The 23,173-nt window shown below is 43.0% G+C and overlaps 1 protein-coding gene across 1 annotated transcript in view; it reads right to left on the minus strand.

The window, feature by feature from the left end:
• Positions 1–23,173, minus strand: part of LOC147663099 (nebulette-like) — a 348,425-nt gene that overhangs the window by 274,867 nt on the left and 50,385 nt on the right. Inside the window, 1 exon segment of the mRNA XM_086950681.1 lies at positions 7,338–7,448. Within this exon segment, the coding sequence (XP_086806807.1) occupies positions 7,338–7,448 (111 nt within the window).

Here is a 23,173-nt window from a genome sequence, read left to right on the forward strand (position 1 = left end):
GAACAAAGTCAGAAAAGAGTCCCAAGGTGAAACATATTGGGGAATTGGTGCTGTTAACTAGTCCCCCAATCAAGTCAAGTCGTCCTTGTCACCATTGTCAGAACTGTCAGTTTTTGTTGTTGTTTTTTTTTGTTTAAATATATCCAAACATATCACAGCCTAAATTCACTGCTGCCTAATCCCACACACATTGTTGCTCTCTTGTGAAGTGTTGAGGCATTCACTTAAAAACAGTTCAAGTTGCAGGTGCCACTACAATTGAAAAGTCAGACAAGTCAAGATAGAGAGCAAGTAGGAGCAGTGATGCTGATCCAATCCCAGTTACTGCAAACTAATAGTGACAAAGACATTGAGAAAGAAACTGGCACTTACATGAATAGGGCGACCGATGACATGGTCACTGGTGGGGTCTTTGCGGTGCCAGGTTTCTTTAAATTCAAATCCAAATCCTTTAGTTCCTAGAAAGTCCAAAGTCCAAGTCCATAAAAATATCACGCAGGTTCTTTGACATCGTCGCCAGTGTTACAATGAAGAAACATCCATAGTCTGTAGGTATATTTAGGATCATAACTTTATTTCATCTTCAGACCCTTGAGATAGTGTAGAGATAGTCAAGAGACAATCAAGAGACCCCACCAGGAGCAGTCCCACTGCTCAGCCCTTCACGCCAACTGACATCTCCTTACTGTTTAAGCCACCCAACATTCCAATGACATCATCAAGGGCCAAGCAGTGCAGCAGGGAAAAGCATAGGGGGATGAACAAGACATGTTACATTACAACACAGTCCTTCTTCCTGAGAGAGTATCCACAGGTCCAGAAGTGTAATGAAGAGTTGGTGTCTGAGGTCCTACTTTTATACCATGCTGTCCTGGTTCTGGAAGGTGGGAAATGCTTCTAGGCAGTGGCTTTGGAGTGCGTGGGATTTCTAACATCCCCTGCCCTGTTTCCAAGCTAGCTGCAGTAAAAATATGGGGCCAATAGGCCTTTTCTGTGAGGACAGAGCATAGGCTATAGAGTTGTAAGTGGGGCTGTGCTTATCTTCACCCCTACATCCTGCCAGCAGATGACCCATTCAGGCACAGCTAATCCGTCTGTCGTGTGACTGTCTGGGAAAACTCACAAAGTCTATCTCTCTGTTACACCAAGCCATGTGACCCACGCCGGGCTACAGGCACAAAAGGGCTAAGGGCAAAAAAAGGTAAACTTTCTAAAAGTGACATTTTTAATATTGTGATAAAAAATCCGAACTTACCAATAAAAGGGCTCTTCACCACAATTCCTAAGACACCAAACATGACATAGCCATGATTGTATGATGGAACAATGAGTTCCTCAAACACACATTCCTAAACCACACAGTCTGAATAATGACCACATCTTAACCACGGATTGCTCTACCACGCATGCCTTTCCAACAAATTTTCATGATAAAGGCATTCATGGTAAAGGGGTATGCATGGCTAAGGTCACCACCCCCTTCCCCACCACCCTAGGGTACAAACTCACCCTCCTACCTCCTGAGCCTTGAAAACTAGTCCCAATCTCCCAGCCCTGAAAATGAGCCCCAATCCTCCAGCCCTGACAACTACCTCCACCCCTGACTTGCCCTACCCCCTAGCCCTGGAAACTACCCCTGACCTCCACCCGGAAAAGTACCCCAACCCCCCCAGGCCACAAAACTACCCTTGAACAACCCCCAGCATACAAAGCTACCCTGACCCCCTGCCCAACAAGTACCCTGACCCACCCCCCAACCCTACTTACATCACCGCGGATCTCGTCCTGCTTCCTCCTTTCCTCTGTCTGTAGCTACACTACCCCAGACCCACCGCCCCAGCCTACAAAACTTTCCCGACTCACCCCCCAGCCTACAAAACATTCCCGAACCACCCCCAGCCCTCCTAACATTCCCGACTCACCACCAGCCCACAAAACAACCCCGGCCCCCCAGCCCACAAAACTGCCAACCCAACCCCAGCCCCACTTTAAAATATCCTGAACCACTCCAGCCCACAAAACAACCAGTGACGCCCCTACCCCACAAAAGTACCCTGACCCACCCCCAGCCCCACTTTAATAAAACCTGACCCACCCCCAGCCCACAAAGCAACCCGACCGCCCCAGCCCACAAAAGTATCCCGACCCACCCCCAGCCCCACTAAAAAAAACCTTGAACCACTCCCCAGCCCAGTCAAGGTATGCATAGTAGGGCTTGCGGAGTCTGACCACAGTGCTCCAACTGTTCCACATTGCCACATGCTCCCTATTAGAATTTACAGCTTACTAAATTTAATAAGGAATCCCCAATGTTATCCTATGGAAGGATTAGGCCTCACAGAAGTAAAAAAATAATTCAGGAGCTTTTAACTAGCAGGACAAGTAAAACTTAATAGTACATGTTCACATTTTTAATTAGACAGCACCCAGCACCTGGCCCTATGATTTCCCGAAGGCCTACTGTGAAAGTTGAAGAAATTGATGTACATAGACAGCATTCATTCCCCTTCTTCTCCCACTCCTCCCCCTGTGAGCACCATGAATACTGTAAACTGTTGACCGTATCACCCTGCCAGTAAGAGCCCGTACCAATACGCATATGTACAACCATTTCTAGGCACCATGGCCTTTTACCCATTGGGATCCCCGGCTTCCCTCCTGCGCGTATCTTAACCCCCCCCCTCTCTCATGCATAGACCATGAAACCCTCTCCCTCTGCGCGACCCCGCTGTGAAAGGCAACTCTCCTACTTGACTCTCGCAAAACCCCCCCCCCATTCCTTCTTGAAGAGGCATCCTTCGCCTTAGCTGACGTAGCCCTCCCCAGCTGCACCTGACTGCCCCCGCTCTCTCATGTACGGGTCATCAGATCTCTCTCTCTCTGTGTGACTCTGTCCCTGTGTCCACCCTGGCTACCCCTCCCTTCCCCTCACATGGGCAAGTCATAAACCTTCTTCTTCTGCAAGGCCCTGTCCTTGAGAGTCACGGCCGCGCCTGACCAACACCTCCTTTCCTTCCATGAATACCCCTCTGTTGATGAGCCTTCCCACCGCGCTCAATTGTCCACGCGGCATGAATACCACTCCTTGATGACCCCTTCCCCCGAGTCCGGCTGACCACACATGCCCGAGGCCATCGCCTAAGCCAGGAGATACCATTTACTGCCCTTATTGTATGAAGTCACTCCCCCTCAAGAGACCCACTATTGATCCTAGCCACCCCACCCCCTGGGCTATGATCAGGCGTACACATCCTACGAAACACTCAGCTACGTGATTGCCCTCCCCTCTTATCAGCAGGTCAAGGGTCTCCATTGTGAACACATGTGGGGTAGGATTGACACAAGGATTATAGGGATGTCTTTCTTTTGCGTCATACTGTCCTGATTGTGTTATCAAGTGTTCTGTAGGGTATAAAAGCAAGAGTCTCAGCTCCCTTGTTAGAGCACCTCCCGAAAGACACTGTGTTTCGTGTCCGAAATGACTGGCTCTCCTCATGAGAATTAAACTCTGTTCTTGATTCCTGCTTCCAGCACCCGTCTCTTTATTTGGTAATTATTCAACATGGGAACTAAGAGGCGGTTTGCGCCAGCGGCCTGGGCATCGATAGGATTATGGGCTCGTTTTCCACACTACCTTAATGCCAAGTCAACATGAGATTAAAAAGCTGCATTCAGGCTGCAAAGGCAGGCCTTGGGCATGCTTTGAAGATCTACTACTGGGTGGCACAATGAGTGCTGCAGGTACACTGGTACAATTAAATTTAATGGGGTTACAATGTTTCCCTCAGAACCTGGGTATACAGTTATGAGCTACATACATTTCTGTCAGGTGAAAGAAATCTCCTGAAGGGGAATTGTACCAAATCTTTTTCATTAAACATTAAATGCTAGAAGGGCCTATAAGTGATCCCTCCAAAAAGTGGAAACTTCACCGGTCTCAATTAATACAAATCTTTCAAGAAAATGATATCTTAAAACCATTGACACAACTCAAGCATTAAATTATGTTTTATATATATTAGATTTCATATATCAAAACATGCATATATATCTCTTTTCACATTTCTCTTTTCAACGGCTGCCCAGAAAACATAAAGAACAATGCATCACATTAACATATGCATAGTGAAAATCAAAAATCTCTCAGTGATCACATACACAAATATGAGACTTTCTAACCACATATAATTAAATTGTCCAAGACATTTTTTGTTCAGTGTATCTATAGGTCTTCGTTACATATTCCAAGGATAGCTGACATATGACATAACGTAATGTCGTCGACGTTTTGAGCCTGTGGTGTAATTGACTATACATCATGTCAGGTATTACCCACTGGTAGCATTTAATTTACAGGGCTGGGTATATGGTATAAAACTCTACAAAGGACTTATATGTAAATAAAAATGCCAATTCAGTATAAGCCAATGTAACTCTGTTTAAGGTGAGTAAGCAGGTAAATTAAATATGCTCATTCGGTATAAGCCAATATAATGTTTTAAAGAGAGAGAGCACAAGCACTGTATCACTGGCTAGCAGTGGTGAAGTGCATAGAGTCCTAAAGCCAACAAAAAATATGTTCAGCAAAAATGGAGAAGGTCAGACCAAACGTTTGCGGGACGTCCAGCCTAGGGCTGACAGATCAGAAACAATATTATGTGTGTCTTAAAAGTTTCTGAGTGAAAACAAATATTTCAATTTGAGAGCATTCACAAGCTATTATCCAACCATTTCTCACCGTCGAAATATTTGGAGATTGTACCATGCATACATTTATGCTTTGCTACCATAGTAGCAACTATGACAAAAGCTTAATTTCCAAACATTCCCAGGATTATGCCTTTAAATCTGTGGCTACTACATCTTTCCAGCCAGACCCATGGAAATATATGTGACTTTCTACAACATGTAAAAGTAGATTCAAAAGGGAGAGGAAATCTCTCAACGTACTTTTACATTTAGCGACCCAATACTACATACCAACTTTAAGAGTCAACATTAATACTACCATAAAAACATAGAATGGGCCCCATGTGATGATCTCACTTAGAGATGAGCAGGTGGCTTGATAGATTGTGGGGTAATTGGAGACTGTAGCCTCCCCTGTCCTCATGGACAAATTACCTGTCATATTTAGAGAACCCCCAGATCCCCAGTGGAGGCACCACTGTGGCCGCTTCTCAAGCAACTGAAGGTTTGCCCAGCGGACACTATGTTTGATGTGCTCATGCAGTAATGTTTTTGTTTTCTGATAATAAACTCTCAAAATGGGAATTGTTTTTATAACCAAAAAATTACCCAGATGTGCAGGGACTTTACTCCCTGCCCAGGGGTGTCATTGTGTGGTTTCCCTAACTAGGAACGCCATTTAAGACAGTTAGGGAAAGCAGGTGTTACATGACCTGAAATCCTGTGGTGAGTAGGCCATCAGCTCATTGGTTTCCAATGGTGAAGTTAGCTGAGAATCTAGTGTCAAAAATACAGCCATTCCCAGATTCTAAAAAGAGAGGGGTATCAATATGTTTGAAAGGGTAGATGTGGTGTCAAATTACAGTGGTGCTCCTGATCTGCCAAACTATAAGTGATACCATGGAGTCCGAGTGCTCATTTTCACCCTATTAAAAAGTGAATGGCTTGTTTGTGGAGGACCGGGGCCAGACCATACTATTTTGAGATGGTTGTTTAGAGAGGGTTTTGGTTGAGTTGCTATTTTATACTCAAAACACTTACTTAGGTTCTGTATTGTGTTACCTGTCAGGCTTCCTGCACCCTGTCCAAGTTCTCTGTGAGTGCACTACCACTCCCATATTGCACTATTTCTGGAGGAGGGGTTGGGGTCCTTCCAATGCTGCCTGGAAAGGAGGGCGTCATCTGATTGGATGTTTTACATATGACACCCGTCCCTGAGTTCTGTGCTTGGCTTACTGAAGTCTGTTGGACCATGCCGTGTTACCTACTCTTGATTGTACCAAGCCTTTAATTCCCTTGTTCTTCATGTAAAACTACACTGCAGTATTGAGAAATCCCCTTTATTTTGGATCTGGATCATGCAATCCTGTTTTCGTTTCTTAAATCAATTCAATTCGCCCCCGGGAGTAGGCTGCTTGTATCGCCTCTCCTCTTCAGCATTTTCGACCCCGTCCGCTTGCCTCTCAGATGCACTGATCGCGCGCTGACCTTCCTCCGTTTGCTGAGTGAATTAGGAAGGATCCTTCTTCCAGACGCCTACGAACGCCTCTTCTCCTGCGTCGCTTTCCCTGCCCGGAACGAGTAATGGTGATTGCTCCGTGTCCCCTTTAGAGCAGTATTTTAGTTAAGGCGAGCTGATATTGAGACGCTCAGTCTCTGAACTTGGACATCTTTTATTTTTTCTTTTTCTAGCGTAACACTCGCTAGTATTGGACTTTTGATTTTTGGAATATTGTCTATTTCACAATATATGCCATATTTATGCAACTGATTTTTGTTGTGTTTTCAACGACATGTATTCAACAAACTTTATTGAACACACTTTATGAACAATCCTATTTTAAAGAGGAGCTGGGTATTAGTCCTCAAGCTGCACCCTTTTGTGCATAATAGGCAGACGTATGCCTTTGTTTCAAGTTTGATTCCTAGCACACACTTCAGCGGGACATACCTCTTTATTTTTCTTTGATTGTGTCTTTGCTCATTTATGGAGGAGACCTTATATTCAACAGAACTCACCGTATTGCCTGTGTAAGTATTAGAGGGTACACAACCTGAAGTCTTACTCTTGCTCTATCATGCCTCCCTCTTAATCACTTTTAAGTAACACTGGTCCCTGCCTCTCTTTTGTTTGTTTGTTTGTTATTTGATGTGCAGCAGTTCAGTGAACTGTGCATCCACCTACTGACACTCTGGATCTACTGGTGCTATTAGTGGCCCTAGCGGTGGTCCCGTGATTGTCTTCTCTCTCCTGGTCCCTGCCTCTGTTTTGTTTGTTTGTTATTTTATGTGCTGCAGTTCAGTGGACTGTGCATCCACCTACTCACACTCTGGATCTACTGGTGGCCCTAGCGGTGGTCCTGTGATTGTCTTCTTTCTCCTAGGGGGTATTAGCCACTGTTCTAGTATTTAGCCTGTATGGGGAGTGGCTGTACCCCTGGGAGAGTTGGGGCTCTGTCTTCGTTCCTGAGGATTCTGGTATTCGCTACTGTGCTGGAAGTAAGTTCCGACATATTGACACCTCTAATTGCTGACAATATTGATATATGGCATATCAGAATATCAGTGATTTGTAGGCATTGCCATAGGTGTATAAGAGATGATAAACTATGAATGAAGAAAAACTTGCATTTTAGAAATCTCCTTACATCACTTTGGTGTTTGCTGACTTCCATCGCATGTTTAATATCTGGTGGTTCCTGCATGTAAGATTAACTTGATCTCCCTTTTTCAGCATCATGCTTCTGTTTGTAGAGTACCTAGTCAATAAAAATAGATATGTTATTGAAATCATTTTTGTAGCTACTTCCACTAAAACTGCGTGTCACTGCTAAGTTCAAACATTTATTAAAACTCTATAAAACACCATCACTTTTTGTCTGAAGCACAGACATTGATTTGGAAGTAATACATATTCACCTCTCCTTCACAGCAAATAAAAACCATTACAGGATCAAGACTACGAGTACCTATTGTCATTGAGTGGAAATATTTTCACATTAACATGTAGAATGGAAATCTTCTATCTATATATATCTGTTTGTCCTTTATGCATTACTACACCAATCATCCAATCGGCATGAAACTTTGGGAAGTTGTTGAGTACACTCCCGCGAAGGTTTCTGGCAAAAATAAATAAATAAATAAATAAAATAAAATATAAAAAAAAATTGTTAAAAGTTGTTGAGTACAATCCAGCGAGGGGTTCTGGCAAAAAAAAAAGAAAAATGTGTTAAATATCGTCCCCCCTGACCACCAGGGCCCTCATAATCCTTCCAATACTGAATGTTTACAGTTTCCGGTGCGACTCGCTTTTGTAATGACCATCAACAAAGCACAAGGACAATCGCTGCAAGTGTGTGGACTAGATTTGGAGAATCCGTGCTTCTCACATGGACAACTGTATGTGGCCAGGTCACGCGTCAGAAAAACTTCTGATTTATTTGTGTACGCACCAGACGGAAAAACAAAAAATACTGCGTATCCACAAGAACTCGAATAAATAAACAGAATTAAAACAACACTTTAAAATGTTTTCTTTATTAAAATGAATACATTTCAATAAAAATGACACAATGTAACTTGAATGTTATCATAACAAGTTTCCTTAAATTTCCTTTCTACTGAGATCGCAGCAACACGCAACGGGTAAGCTTGTCACTTTATAAAAACAAAAATATATTTTGTGGAAAAAAACATTTCACAGTAGGTAACACACATAATTGTTTTGATAATACATAAAGTTTGAGAGATATATATACATAAATGTTCTTTTTTTAGATACATTTGTGCTTGAAATACAAAATGTCAGGAGGATAGTGAGACCAAGTTTTACAAAATCACCCAAACATTTGCATTTCTGCTCTGCTGTAGGTTTCTACTGATCCTGATCTTACCTCAGGTTATTTCTGTTATCAGTTCACAGGTGTACTGCCCTTATCAAACATCCTGGGGCACGACATGCCCAAGGGTGCAGGGTGCATGGAGCCAGAAGCCAGAACCCCAAGAGGCTCGCACCCACTATAGGAGCACTGGTATTTAACTCATGTTTGCAAACCTCGTATTCAAAGGTGCATCTTGTATTCAAAGGTGCATAAAATGTAGCACCATTCTCAGTACTACTTCTTAACTCTGTTTAAGTGTAAGGAGCCCGATTCACAGAATGAATTGAAGACTCAATCCTAAACTTACTACTATTTTGGTATTCGCAGAATGCACTTACTCATTTCGGTATTCACAGAAGGCACTTACTCATTTCGGTATTCACAGAAGTTAGTAGTCCTAACTTTAGGGCTCCTAAATGCCTTCTGTGAATACCGAAAGTCTTAAAATTAGGATTTTTCTCAATTTAGTAGTAGTAAAGTTAGGACTCCTAACTTTAGGACTACGAAATGCCTTCTGTGAATAACGAAAGTCTTAAAATTAGGATTTTTCTCAATTTAGTAGTAGTAAAGTTAGGACTCCTAACTTTAGGGCTCCTGAATGCCTTCTGTGAATACCGAAAGTCTTAAAATTAGGATTTTTCTCAATTTAGTAGTAGTAAAGTTGGACTCCTAACTTTAGGACTCCTAAACTGAGAAAAATCCTAACTTTAAGACTTTCGGTATTCACAGAAGGCATTTAGGAGTCCTAATGTTAGGACTACTGACTTCTGTGAATACCGAAATTAGTAATTGCCTTCTGTGAATACCGAAATAAGTAAGTGCATTCTGTGAATACCAAAATAGTATTAAGTTTGGGATTGAGTCTTAAGTTCATTCTGTGAATCGGGCCCTAAGTTCACTTACCTCTTTTCAACATGTTCCTCCTGGTCAGAAAAGTGGCTCTTTCTGAGCCAGTTTGAACAAATCACTTTTTTGTTTCCATCTTGGGCTTTAACTTGTTCTGTGAAACTTAAAGCCTACTTTATTAATTTATTTTACATCTATCATCCCTCAGATGCATCTACGAAACAAACTTCTGAAGCAATTCTGAATGACCAAGCTAATCGCTCTAAAGTTTGATAATGGCATTATCCTTGGAACGTTTAACTGCTGAGTAAATACAACTCAGCCTGATGCCAGGATTTTCTTGGCTATATTGCCTGGCTAAAATTGTCCCTTTTATATCAGGACCCACTCACATCTCTGGTCATCAGTTACACCCTGTCTTTACATCTCACAAAAAAGGTGTACTACTAGCAATCAGTTATGTTGACTATATTCTGATCATTACACAATCGATTTTTCTATTAAGAACCACACATCACCACTACTTAAAGCCAACAAACTATCAGTGTCTATTCGATACTGGAAAAAGGTCTCACACTGTCTGCCCTAGGGATACATTGCTACCAGTCCCACTTTTAACGACACTAGAGATCAACCCCAAGATGTAGACTCTAACAAACATCTAGTAGAAGAATTGTACTGCAGGCTTGACTACCATAACCCCTCTAAAGAAATGTAAATGTTCCCAAAAACAATATACATCATCAAAATCCTGGGTTTAATATTGATCTTGTTTCCTAGAAACTTAAGGTAAGTAGAGCTGAAAGAAAATGAGTATCTTCCTGCCTTCCTTCTAGCCTCTTCCTGTTCTTGGGACGGAAATACTCCTGTACTATCAGCTTCAGACTTTCAGGACTGGATCCGTACCGCCGCTGATCTAGTGGCCCCAGAAAAACGCACAAGACCTAATAGAGCATCCCCTTCGGCTGCCTGGTATAATGAAGATCTCAGACTTCATCGCCAACATTGTAGGAACTTAGAAAGGCGATGGAGGAAAGCCTACTGTCCTATAGCTAGGCAAATTTATAAAGATGCCCTTGCAGTTTATAAAAAGGCGGTTATGACTCAAAAAACGGTTTTCTTTTCGGCGCAAATTGAGACTGCTGCCAACTCTGCCAGAGAGTTGTTCTCTGTTGTCACGACTCTGTCCACACCCCCCTCTGGCTCTGGAGTTGAGCCCTCACAGAATTTTTGCAATGAATTATCCACTTTCTTTACCTCAAAGGTGGCAGATATATATGCATCATTTAAAGGGGAAATTGAAACTGAATACAGAGGCGGTATTGGGGAAGAAGGGCCTCACCATCACAACCATGATTTCTTTTCATGTTTCTCACTTGCCTCACACGATGATGTCACCAAACTCATTTCTCTCATCAAATCGGGCTCCCCTTTGGACCCAATGTCCCCCCTCAGTGATGTCAAAACTCACAGAAGTGATCTCACGCCCCCTTATGGAGATTTGCAACTTTGCATTTCAGACAGGCCATTTTCCTAATATATGGAAGAAGGCTGTCATAAAACCTCTTCTAAAAAAGCCTTCCCTAGATCCCACGGCCGTTGCTAGTTACAGACCCATTGCGTGTCTGCCCTTTCCTGCCAAAGTATGCGAATTCCTGATGAATAGACAGCTCTCAGAGTTCGTCGAGACTCACCATCTTCTCGACGAAACGCAATTTGGTTTCAGGAAAGGGCATGGAACAGAGACCGCTCTGATAAAGGCCTCTGATGAGATCAGGGTGATCATGGATCAGGGAGGGGCGGCTGTCCTGATCCTTCTGGATTTGTCAGCGGCCTTTGACACGGTCGACCATGTCACTCTAGTCGACCGTGTCACAGCCCTGGGGATAAACTGTTTAGCCAGGGACCATATTTCATCTTTTCTCGCAAACCGTACCCTGACGGTGAGGCTGGGAGAATTTTATTCACCTATCTCTGCTCTCCCCTGTGGAGTCCCACAAGGCTCCTCGCTAAGTCCAATGCTATTTAATATCTATGTAGCGGACTTGGCGAGGGTAATAAAGGCCTATGGGGTACGGCTTACATCTTACGCAGATGATACCCAGCTGGTCCTGGCTATCCACAGGGACGGCCTTGCTGTGGCAGCTAACTTCCAGAGAGCTATGCTTGAGGTCAGTACCTGGATGACCTCGAACTGTCTTAGGCTCAACTCGGACAAGACCGAGATTATGACCTTTGGAAAACTCTCCCCTGAATGGTCTTCCAGTTGGTGGCCGGAAAAGCTTGGCCTTCCACCTGTTCCAGTGGAAAAAGCCAGAAATCTGGGAGTGATATTTGATAGCAAGCTGGCTTTTGACCTTCACACTAACAAGGTTGTTTCGTCATCATTCTTTGTTTTGAAAAAAATAAAGAAATTACTGCCTTATCTTCCTCCCTCAGCTGGGAAGACTTTGGTCTCCACCTTAGTCTTCTCAAAAATAGATTATGGGAACGCTCTCTTTCTTCACACCCAGAAGCGTGTCATAACTAAGCTGCAATCCATTCAGAATGCGGCTGCCAGGATTCTTTTAAACATTCCTCGCCGCAAATCTACTACTCATGGCTTTCGTCAGCTCCACTGGCTGAGAGTTGAGAGCCGTATAAAATTTAAGGCCCTCTGTATTGCATATAAGGCAGTACATGGCATAGGACCCAGGTTCCTGACTGAAGCCTTTCAGCTTTATGTCCCCAGAAGGCAATTAAGATCGGCTAACATCAGTCTCCTCTCTGTGCCACGTACAAGAACGGCCACTTGGGGAGACAGGCGTTTTCTTGTAGCCACACCAAAACTTTGGAATCTTTTGCCACTTGCCATCAAAACTGCCCCTAATCTGATGAGCTTCGCAGGCTCTTAAAAACATGGTTGTTTAACCAGTAAGAGGATAGCTGAATTTAGTAGCTCCACAGCGCCGAGACACCTCAGGGTATTTGTTGCGCTATAAAAGTTGCGTAAATAAATAAATAAATTTATGCAAGAAGCTAGGGTATTTTATTGAATAACTTTATAGAAGTACAAAACAATGATTCAAACGACTATACTTAACTGTTTATACTACTAATATTCGAAATTCTCCACACTTATCAAAAGGATTCTCCAGTGTTGTCCCTCCAAACCTCTGACTAGTGCGTCTGACAAAATCTGTCAACTATGGAACACATTTTGCAACCAAAACTGAACATATTTAGACAGATAATATTGATAAGATTGTCTCCATTATTATTAGAACCCCCAGAGAATCCCTGTCGGCCAGTGTTTCAGGTTCTCCTCATGACCAGTGTCTAGCCACAGTAATAAAATAACTAGTACTGCACACTCATCCCAACTGTTTTATTCAATCAATCATTTAAACAGGAGAAGGTCCCTAATGCATGCAAAGCATTGGTTTTTAAAACCACTGCTGAAAAAACATGCAGTGGGCATGCAGTGGACTCTGCACATCTGGTTTTCTTTGCCAAAATCCCGGAGACACTCACTTTTATCCAAGATTTTGTAGAAGCAAAGCAGATATTATGTCCTTCCCAGGCTGATTTCAGGAGAACCATGAGCACCACATGTCTACTACCACAGCTCTTGAAGATACATGCACAACAGCTGAGAGACAGTAGCTTTCATTTTTCTTAACCTCTCCCTAGCCTTTGATACAATCAACCACTTAATTTTACTGGATATATTGTCTGTATTTGATTTACATTCCTAAGGTATCAAATAGTTTCAATCATTGTTGAGGGGGCAGGCACTGAGAGTGGCATTTCAGACACCTCCGACCCTACTTTGCAAGTCTTTTGTTTGATTTGTTCAGCCTTTACTTTTCAATCTGTGTGAAACCCCTTTGGCTGATCAGAAATTGACATTTCTTTTTTTAAGTACGCTGATGATACTGAGCTACTTTTTAAACGTTTTCTTAAGCCTAATGGCCAGAACACCATGGCTAACACTCTCAGTTTTGTAAGGTACTGGGTGATGACAAACTAAAATCAACTCAAGGAAAGATAGAGATATTGTAATTACAGAAATAAAAAGAAATACCTTTGGAACATTGTATACTGGTCTATGGCCCTCTTCTATTACACCATCACCTATTCCTGTACCAGGAGTAAAAAAAACATGAGTATTATTCTATGCCAACTGCACTTTAACCCCTCGTGTAAACAGGGTTTCCATCACCAGGTTTAGCAGTTAAAGGTACTCAGCAACATCTTGCCTTTCATCCCTAAAGACTACCCTAAACAAGTCATTACCATAATGGTACAATCAAACCTCGGTTATGCCAATTCCTATTACCTTCCTATACTGCTCAAGTCTATCAGAACGCTCCAGTGGATTCAAAATGCTAGAGCCTGATTCATTGCTAAATCTTCCATTAGAAATCACATATCTCCTCTACTCAACCATCTACACTGGCTTTAGGTGAAATACAGGATCCTGTATAAATCTATGGTGGTCATGCACAGGATTGTGCACCATAAATCTGCTCGTATCCTGGCTAGAAATGTCATCAACTGCTTCTTTGTATCTTTATTCCAAAGCTAAGTATTTACTATCCACCCCTCAGATTAGGACCGTTTCTCTTGGTGGTCATGCTTCTTTCCAAGCCACTGCAAAAGAGTGAAATAAACTCCCTAATGAACTAAGATCTTTATCTATAACCCCATCCTTTAAATAATATTTGAAAACCCATCTTTTTAAGTATGCATATAAAGATCAGTTTCTTCATTTAGCATGTCTTGTCCTTTGTATCACCAATAAACTCTGGAATATGTTGCGCTTTATCATTAAAAAATATATATGGAAACAGGAATTTCAGTGGCAGCACATAGCATGCCCACTTTCCTACATCTCTCCTTTTCTTCACAGTTCCACACTAGATTTAAGTTCAACTATTTAAAAAGTAACAGTTTTCTATCCCATGATCCCTCCCTCTTGTCACCAAGTAAGTATTACAGCGTAAGCATGGTAAACCTTTTATTATGTGATTACTCTCCTTTACAACTCTAACTGTACTGGCCCCTTTCTGACTAGACATCTGCAGCACTTCCATTTACCACAGAAACAATAATCCTCTGATTAATATTTCTCGGCCGATAGGAGGGGTGGAACTTAAGGTAACCAAACGCCATGTTAGCTGTCCAATGAGGCCATTAATTGACAGACAACTCACAAATTTGAAACAAAGATTAGGTTCACCACTCTTAAAGCCATGCTGTAGAAATAAAGGATAGCAGAACCAACGCACACAAAAATCACCTGCCTATATGTAATAATTGCAAAACGGCCCTAAGGAAAGGGTCCCAACATCAGGCACCCAGCACCAGAGCAGACACTTGCATATATTCAATGTTTCAACAACCAAGTTAGTTTAACAACAATATATATATATATTTTTTTTCATAATCTCAAACATGATTGTCAGGCTTTACAAAATACAAAGATAGATAATTAAATACTCAACAATAGATATATAAATACACATTGTCCCAAATATCACATTCAAAACTATCAATCATACTAACATGCATTCAAATAGACATGTACACTCATACTACAAAACAAACAAAATTGCAGAGCATCACAGATCAATCAAGGTGGTAAGACTGGCACATGATGTTCAGATGGAAGATTCTCATATATCGTTGTGGTGGTAAATGGAAATACAATCCAAGGACACGAGACGAGTTGCACGCCAACGCGTGTTCCAGTGTATGGCCCAAGCTAAGGCAACACCTCCATCAGGGCGGCAGAGTGGTGTGGGACAAATAGCCACACCTAACAGATGATGCTACTAAATCTTCCTTTGCACGGTAAGAGGGACGACAAAAGGATCCAGTCAGGTTTTCATCAGAGATCCACTGGGTAGCTGAAATTCAATGTTAAGCTGATACAGCAGCCGATCAGCGCAGCCGAAGGTGCCAGCATGAGATCACTACCGGAACTGTTCAAGTGATAGGTCAGGGGTACTGGTCCACATGCTTGGAAGCTCTTTACTTGAAACAACAGCCAGTTTAGTCAAGTTGTCCATCCCTAAACAGGCCATATACACCCAATTGGTCAGAGTACATAGCTGCTCGGCCCAGTATATCTGCTTCACCACTGAGCCTGCTCACTTGGAAGGCAGGCCCATGGAAGGGTAGGAGGGCTGTGATCTGGAAGGGAGACGGACGATGGCCAAATATCGATGCCCCTAGGGCCCTGGGATAGGGCCAGGGTGGTCCTAGCTATGTAAAGGAAAGCCAAATGTATGACAAAGTACTCTGTCGCCACTAATCTGGAGAAAGGTAACTGGGATTTCTTATTTCCTGTGTTCTTCTGGTGAACTAATTGCTATTTAGTTTAGGACAGAATATTCTGTTCCTGACAAATCACTTTTGAGCTCGGAAACTGCTAAAAAGTGTCCTGATTATTTCCTGACATACTGTATGTTCTAACAGCTTCATCTATCCAATTTCTCTGCGGGTTCTGCCACTCCTCTATAATTGATCTATTCTAAATTATTTCTAAACTGACTCACCGATTCATAACATTATGGTTTAGTCAAAAAATGGTTGCAAATAGAAAATGCATTTATGTGTAAATGCTAGGACTTCATGATTTACATAATACATGTGTCAAACACAATATTGTATTTTTTTCTAAAGTATCTGCATTAGCACTTTGCATGAATAATCAGTCCCATTAAATCTCTGGGAGAGAATTTGAGCACATACTTCCTAGTATGGTATTGGAAGAATTAATAGTTGCTTGTTCCTTTTTTCCTTTTACTACAATGCATTTCAGTTCTCTTGGGTACGTCTAACTGCAGATTCCTCATCTTAAAGTATTCACCAGACGATAGACTGGATCCAGAGATTTTTTGCATCAGTTCACCCACATACTACTTGGTGGTATGGTGTGGCTCTATGTTGGGTAGGAGTAGGGACGTTTGGAAAATGTATCTTTACTTTTGTCGTTCTGACTGGATAAAACATTTCAAACTAGTCCTGATGGGGACTTCCAGAACAGTGCAGTCATCTGGCCGTATCATTAATATCTTGTGGCACCCAACCAGATCCCTGACCTCAAAGGCTAGACATCTGGCTATACCATGCAAAAGAGCAGTGTCCTCAGCCCAAGCAAGCATGCAGGGCCTCTCATAACTCTGATTGGGGTCTGGTTAGAGCTTTGCTCCATAGAGGAGCAGAGAAAAACTTGCCAGGCCTATGGAACCCCAAAGTCATGGGCACTTAGTGACTCCATTGGCCAGCAGATGAACTCAGGTCCAAGGAACTGCACCTAATGCCAGAGTAAAGGTCTGATTAGATCTGTCAGAGCTTTTTACCATTGACGAACAGTGATGCCCTCTTTATGCCTATGGAACCGCATCCAGGGCACTTTGTGATAAAAAGAGTTGTCAAAATGAAACACAGACCAGAAGCCTGTAACACTGGCCTGCCAGAGTACTGATTGTGATCAGGTAATCTTTTTAGCTAGCAGGGCTTGGGAAGAAATCTTCAGATCTTTACATCATGACCGAGCAAATGGATCCAGGCCAAGGGGACTGCACCGAATGCCAAACACCCTGCAAGAGCAGAAGAGCTCTCTCCAGGCCTGAAGAACCCCATTTTGGGAACTTTGTGACATCAGAGGCAGCAAATGGAGCCCAGGGACCGCACCTCAGGGCAGATGAGCATTCTGACTGGGACCGTGTAAACAGTTTCTGACCTGTTCACCTTGGAGTGGCCCAAAGTCTTCTGCATACCTCATTGATCCTAAAGTTACCTCTGTTGTATCCTTTGACTGGGAGAATGATATGGTTGGTCCAGAGGTCCTTGTAAGTCAGAAGGAAGGTGAATGATTTTTCTTGCACTTTGGATGATGGAAGAGGATGATTCAACAAATATATCTGACCTCTTTGCATTATGGAGCCCTGCCTAGGCGAACGTTTCAAATAAGCCTTTGTAGGGACTTTCAGGATAGACCCACCTTCTGGCCATACCATTAATTTTCTTTGGCACACTAACAGATGTCTGACCACAAAGCCTGGAGATCTGGTCATGCTAGGAATTCCAAATGGATATGTGCTGGCAATTAGGATGGAAGCTTTGCATGGTGGGAAGCCCCGGGAAGTGGCTGGAGCCTAAACCCTGGTGGCTAGGCTCCAGATACTAGCTGGAGCTTTGACTGGGGTCAAGGAAGTGTTTTTGTCCCTGAGGTATGTTGAAGTCACTCCCAAGTTTTTGGACATCCAAAAACTATAAACCAAAAAATGTTTCCACAAACCTGTCCCTGATCAGGAGTTATGCTGTGAAAAAAAAGATATTGTTTAGTGTAGTCCATGGATAGGGTCTGAGTCCTTGGAGGGAAAGAGGTGTATCAGGCTGGCAGAATCCATGCCGTTCTTTTCTCTCCTTCTTAAGTTTCTGAGCATGTGGCAGGACCTTCCTCTAAAAGATGCCTGCATGGTGCATTATGACCCTGGGAGCAGTATCACAAGGTCTTCATCGGGAGAAACACCCAGGTTTCTGTAAGTGGAAATTTTGAGCAAAATGGTGTCATTTGTAAGATAAGCATTTCTTACTACTGAAACTATATGAGATGTAGTTAGCTGCAAGGATCCAAGTGTGGCAGGGAAATCGTGCCTACTCTGCATGGACAGGGGGCCAAATTGTCTTGGTGGGGACTTTGTTTGAGGGAAGCCAGGGTAAGTGCCCCAGACGCTTGCAAAATGTCAGCACTTTGAGCTTGACTGGTGCTTGCACATGGAAGGCAGGTTGAGCATGGAGGAAAACTCCAGGTCAGTGGTAGAGCCTGGACTCTGTAGACTAGGGCCCTGTCTGATGGCTGCTGGAGCTCTGTTGGAGTCCTGTGAGAGCTTTTTATGCCTGACGTGTCTGGGAGTCCCAGCCAGGCGTCTAGATGTCTGCAATGGTTCCTAGTGCAATACCAGGTAGCAGATGGAGCCCAAATTGAGTGGTCCTAAAACAGTCCAGAAGACAGGACCTCCAGGAGTTCTGACATGGATCTGGTTAGAGCTTTTCTTCATGTTCCTTTGTGACACCAAGGACTAGCATTTGAAGTCAAGTCCCAGACGATCAAACCCTGAGAAAGAACAGAGCTCTAATTGGCACTTGTCTGGGCATTTCACTCTAGAGAAGCAGGGGGGCAATCTTCGTACATGTGGAACTCCACCCTGGGCACTTGTCAATAATAGAGACCAGTAAAAAAATCCAAGGCCTAGCGGTAAGCCTTAAAGGTCATCCAGAGCTCTGACTAGAAGCTGACACACCTTTCAACTCAGCAGAAGCAGGAACACCCTCTAAAAACCCTAAATAACCCTTTCTTGAGCACTTTGTGACAGTATGGGCTGGTGGATGAGGCCAGGGCCTAGGGAACTGCAAGCCAAACCAGAGATCTGAATGCAACCTGTAAGAGTTTTCAACCCTCAAGAAGCAGGTGGGACCTTGCCAGACATCTGGAAAATTGACTCCCTCCCCAGGCCAGATGCAGAACATTCACCCAATTTGCACACGGGAAGCATTCTCAACCTTTAGAAAGCATGGCCTGACTGCTGTGCTGCATCAAGGGTTGGTGCCATGAGCTCAGTGCCAAGTGCCCAGGCTCTGACCCTGTTGGTGTTCTGACAGAGACCTTTTGGAACTTTCAACCCTGCAAGAGCCACCAAGCTCTTGCTTTGCCTGGGGAATACAGTTTAGCATGGATGAGTGAGCCTGGAAGTTCCTTCAGGAAAAAATATCCTTTGAACAATGGCAGGGAGAAGTATCTGGTAGGTGAAGTGTCAGGTTGGTGCAGCAGTCTCTCTCTCCCTAAAAATAACTCTCTGTGGCGATAAAACTAGGTTTACTTGCAGTTTGACTAGGAGTGTAAGCAGAAAGGGAGTTCTGAATGGAGGTACATGATCTCAAGGTGCAATGCTTCCATGCAGATGCTTCTTTTATCACTTATGATAACATTTCAAATGACCTCCAATCAGGACTTCCAGGGCAGACTGGACTTCCTAACTCTTGAGTTCTGCTCACAAATCATATGTGGTTTTTAAATAAAAAATGGTACTAGTGACTTGGGTGTGACCAATTTTGCAAACCCTACAGCAGGATAAATATTGCTTCATCATACTTTTGCACTCTCCTAGCCTATTTAATGTTGCCAACTCCATCATGTAAATTGTGCACCATACCCAAGTAGGGTGTGCAGCTAACTTGTATATGTATAGTAAAGGAGTTGCTTCTCTTTCAGTTAGAAACAGGTTTTAATCTACAGAACTGTTGTGATATTCTTGGAGTAAAGAATTGTTAAAATTGGGTCTCCAGTTGGCAGAGGTTCACACCCTGTCCAAGAAGAGACCACAATCCTAGTCAGGATAAATCAGTTACATAACCTAAATTAACCTGTGCTCACCGTTGTCTAATAGCCTGGCACAGAGCAGTCAGATTTAATTTAAGATGCAATGAGTAAAGTGTATATGCAAACTTTAATTACAGTACCATAGTGAAAACACCACAAAAAGACTCAACACAAGTTCAAAAACATAAACAATATTTATCTGAGTCAAACAAGACCGAAATGACAAAGTGTGTTCAAAGACAAACAACATCATAAAAAAGCAAAGAAGGACTTGACCACATCCTGCCACTCTGACTCCAAGGACAAGGCCCAAGGGTGTCAATATGTAAGTTGCACTTCATTGAGGTCACTGGCCACAGTGCCGATGCCTCAGCTGGTCCTAATGCTCAAACGTTTCCACAGGTTGTCACTGAGGTCTTCATGTTACAACTATTTGTTCAGTGTGTTTTCCCCTCCATCTGGGACTCGTTACGGCTGAATGAAACTGTGGGCCTCCAGTCTGTTTACTGTCAAAGGGTCACTGCCCGGTATCATGTGTGCCTTGGGTCTAAATACTGGGCCGTACTAACTCTGGTTCAACTTCCACTCTGGCTCCACGATCCATACTTGTTCTCTGTTTTTATAAATTGGTGTTGGATTTTTATTGTGTTTTGTGTCTTACTTATTTACTGTTTTGATGATATTAAATGCTTCACACACCATTCTCTCCGAAATTAAGTCTGACTGCTCATCTGCCAAGCTACAAAGGGATGAGCGAGGATTAATTTAATGAGACTTGACTGGACCTTATTTGTGATTGTAGTGTTATTACTAGCTGTGGGTACCTATCTTCAGGTACTAATAAATCATTGTTGTAATCTACAATTGGATTTTCTATTTACAATGTATTTGTCCCATCTGTGTAACCTTTCCCTTGCCTCCCCCATGTTTTTTCTGACTCAGTGCATTCCAACATTCCATTGTCCTTGGAACAACAGTTTGGAACAGGGTGATTCTTGACAGAAAACAGCTGATGTGGCTGATGGAGTCTGTTGTAGAATAAAGGCTCAGTTCATCTACATGATTTGTGTCAGCTATATTCTTTACAATGTTGGCAATGATCTGCTAACAGGGGACAGCTGTGAGAGCCTCTTCCCCTGAATATTCCGCAGAAGGCCTTGATGACAACAATGTAACCGGTTCACTTTTTAGGATACATCATATTCCTCTGGCTTCCCAAAGTACTTTTGTGGTTTCATGGCCCATGTAATGAAGTAGAAGAGGAAACAAAGGCGGCTTCTGTGCCTCAGCTGAAAAAATAACTATAAATGTTAGCCTGCCGCACATGTACTGTGGTAGGTGAGCAGATCAGGAGACATCAGAGAGGAGTGCTTCCGTTCTGCTCTGAGCCACTAAGTTGACAATGTTTGGTTAACAAACAGGGATCCGGCACTCATCGTTGTGATTGCACTATTACATCAGAGTACTGTTAGCACCTGGTAGTCCTTGGGGAGGCGTCTTTTGTGACCTTTCGCTGACAGGCACAGCTTAATTACAGCATATCCCAGTCCTGCTCTCGTCTTTGGCAGAGTGTTTCTGCCTGTCATGCTGATAGGCACAGCTTGGAATGAAGCTTTCGGCAACTGCTGTGACCACTCCCATCCCTTAACACGCCATGCCAGTCTAAATGTTAATAAGGGAGGCATCAGCTCTGTGTCTCTTACGGCAAAGTGTTCTGGACTGGCACACTGACAGGCACAGCTAGGAAAGGCGGATTTCTGCAGCTGCCGTAATCACACATTTGCCTCAGAGTGTTGTGCCTGCTGAATAGTAATTAAAGGAAGCACAGTGTACTGCCTGTCTCTCTGAGAGGCACAGTTTATTTTAGAGGTGATATTGTGGAGAGTTGTTAGCACCGCATTCCTCAATAACTATTTTGCCTCAGAGTTAGGCGTGCCATGTACGCCACCCACTCTATATTTTTTGGCCCTTCACACTGACATGTATAGCTACTGTTACATGCCTGTCACATGAGGAGAACTGTTAAAGTTGACAGGCACAGCAATGGGGAATTGTGCATGCATGTTCCTGCATCGCTTAAGACCACAGCCACGGTGAAGGCCCACCTATGATTCCTGTTGGCACTGTTACCTGCAATCTGAGACTCTCCTTCCTGTTCAAACCACACCCAGGGAACTCAGAAGCAAAGAAATAAAAACAGGCCTTCAGGGGTTAGTGTGGAGTTTTGCAAAGGAATATAAGTAATTGTCTAGATTATTTGGTGTGGTAACCCCACCTCTAGCTCAAGTTACTGATATAGACATTGGACTGTTATTTTGGAGCTGTGAAAGGGTTACAGGGATTTTGTTTTGTGTAGTTCCTGTGAGAAAATAACACTTTCTGATATTGGAGAATGCCATTTGCCCTTGCTTCAGCAGCTGCAGTATTTCAAAGCGTGATGCAAAAGGGATTGGAAGAAACAAAAAACCGTTATGCTTCCAAGATGATATTTTGATTGACAGTGACAATGAAATTCACCACAATAATACCCTAAAGAAAGTCTAAGAGGCACTCAAGGAAGCAGAATTTACCGCTAGGAGGGATAAGTGTCAAATTGGTGTGGAACCTGTTAATTACTTAGGGCATACCATCTCTAAGCATGGTATTAGGCCTAAGAGAGATTTGATTTAAACAGTAAGGAAGGCACCTCCTCCTGTTAATAAAGAAGAATTAAAATCATTTTTAAGATAAGTTGAATAAATTATGAGATTTGTCAGGATTTTTCCCGATCTGACCGTACCTGAGGTTTGTTGAAAACAGGTACACTTTTCAAAAGTGGGATGCCACATGCCAGGATTTTTTTTATTCTGCTGAAGAAGCCATTATAATTGCACCATCTTTGGGTGACTTTGACACTCGTTGAAGAACTATTTTGGCCATGATGCCAGTAGCACAGGTATTGGTGCGTCTCTCGCTCCAATGGTGGAGGGTAAAGGGAAAATCATTGCTTTTGCGTCCAGGGCTTTAAAGGATGCTGAACTCAATTACTCAATGGTGTAAAGAGAAGCTTAAGCATGTGCTTGGGCCATAGGCCACTTCAAATTCTTTCTAAGGAGTTTTCCTTTTATGGTGCGCACTGATCATAAGCCTCTGGTGTATATTTTCTCCACCAAAAAAAAGAGAAAACAATCCCCCAGATTGCTAAATGGTCTTTTGGGGATGAAGCAGCGGCAGTTCCTCCATTTCGAGTGGAGAAGCGTCCCCTCCGCACACTGCTAGACGGAAGCTTCAAAAATAAAATGGCAATAACATGATTTTTTTACTATCCTATTTTAGAAGCTTTCTGCCATCAATCAGAGTATGAGGGCAGGGCAGAGCCAGTGCGTCACTGATGCCAATG

This window comes from Lissotriton vulgaris, unplaced genomic scaffold (genome assembly GCF_964263255.1).
Source record: "Lissotriton vulgaris unplaced genomic scaffold, aLisVul1.2 SCAFFOLD_926, whole genome shotgun sequence".
In the NCBI taxonomy this organism is placed as follows: domain Eukaryota; kingdom Metazoa; phylum Chordata; class Amphibia; order Caudata; family Salamandridae; genus Lissotriton; species Lissotriton vulgaris.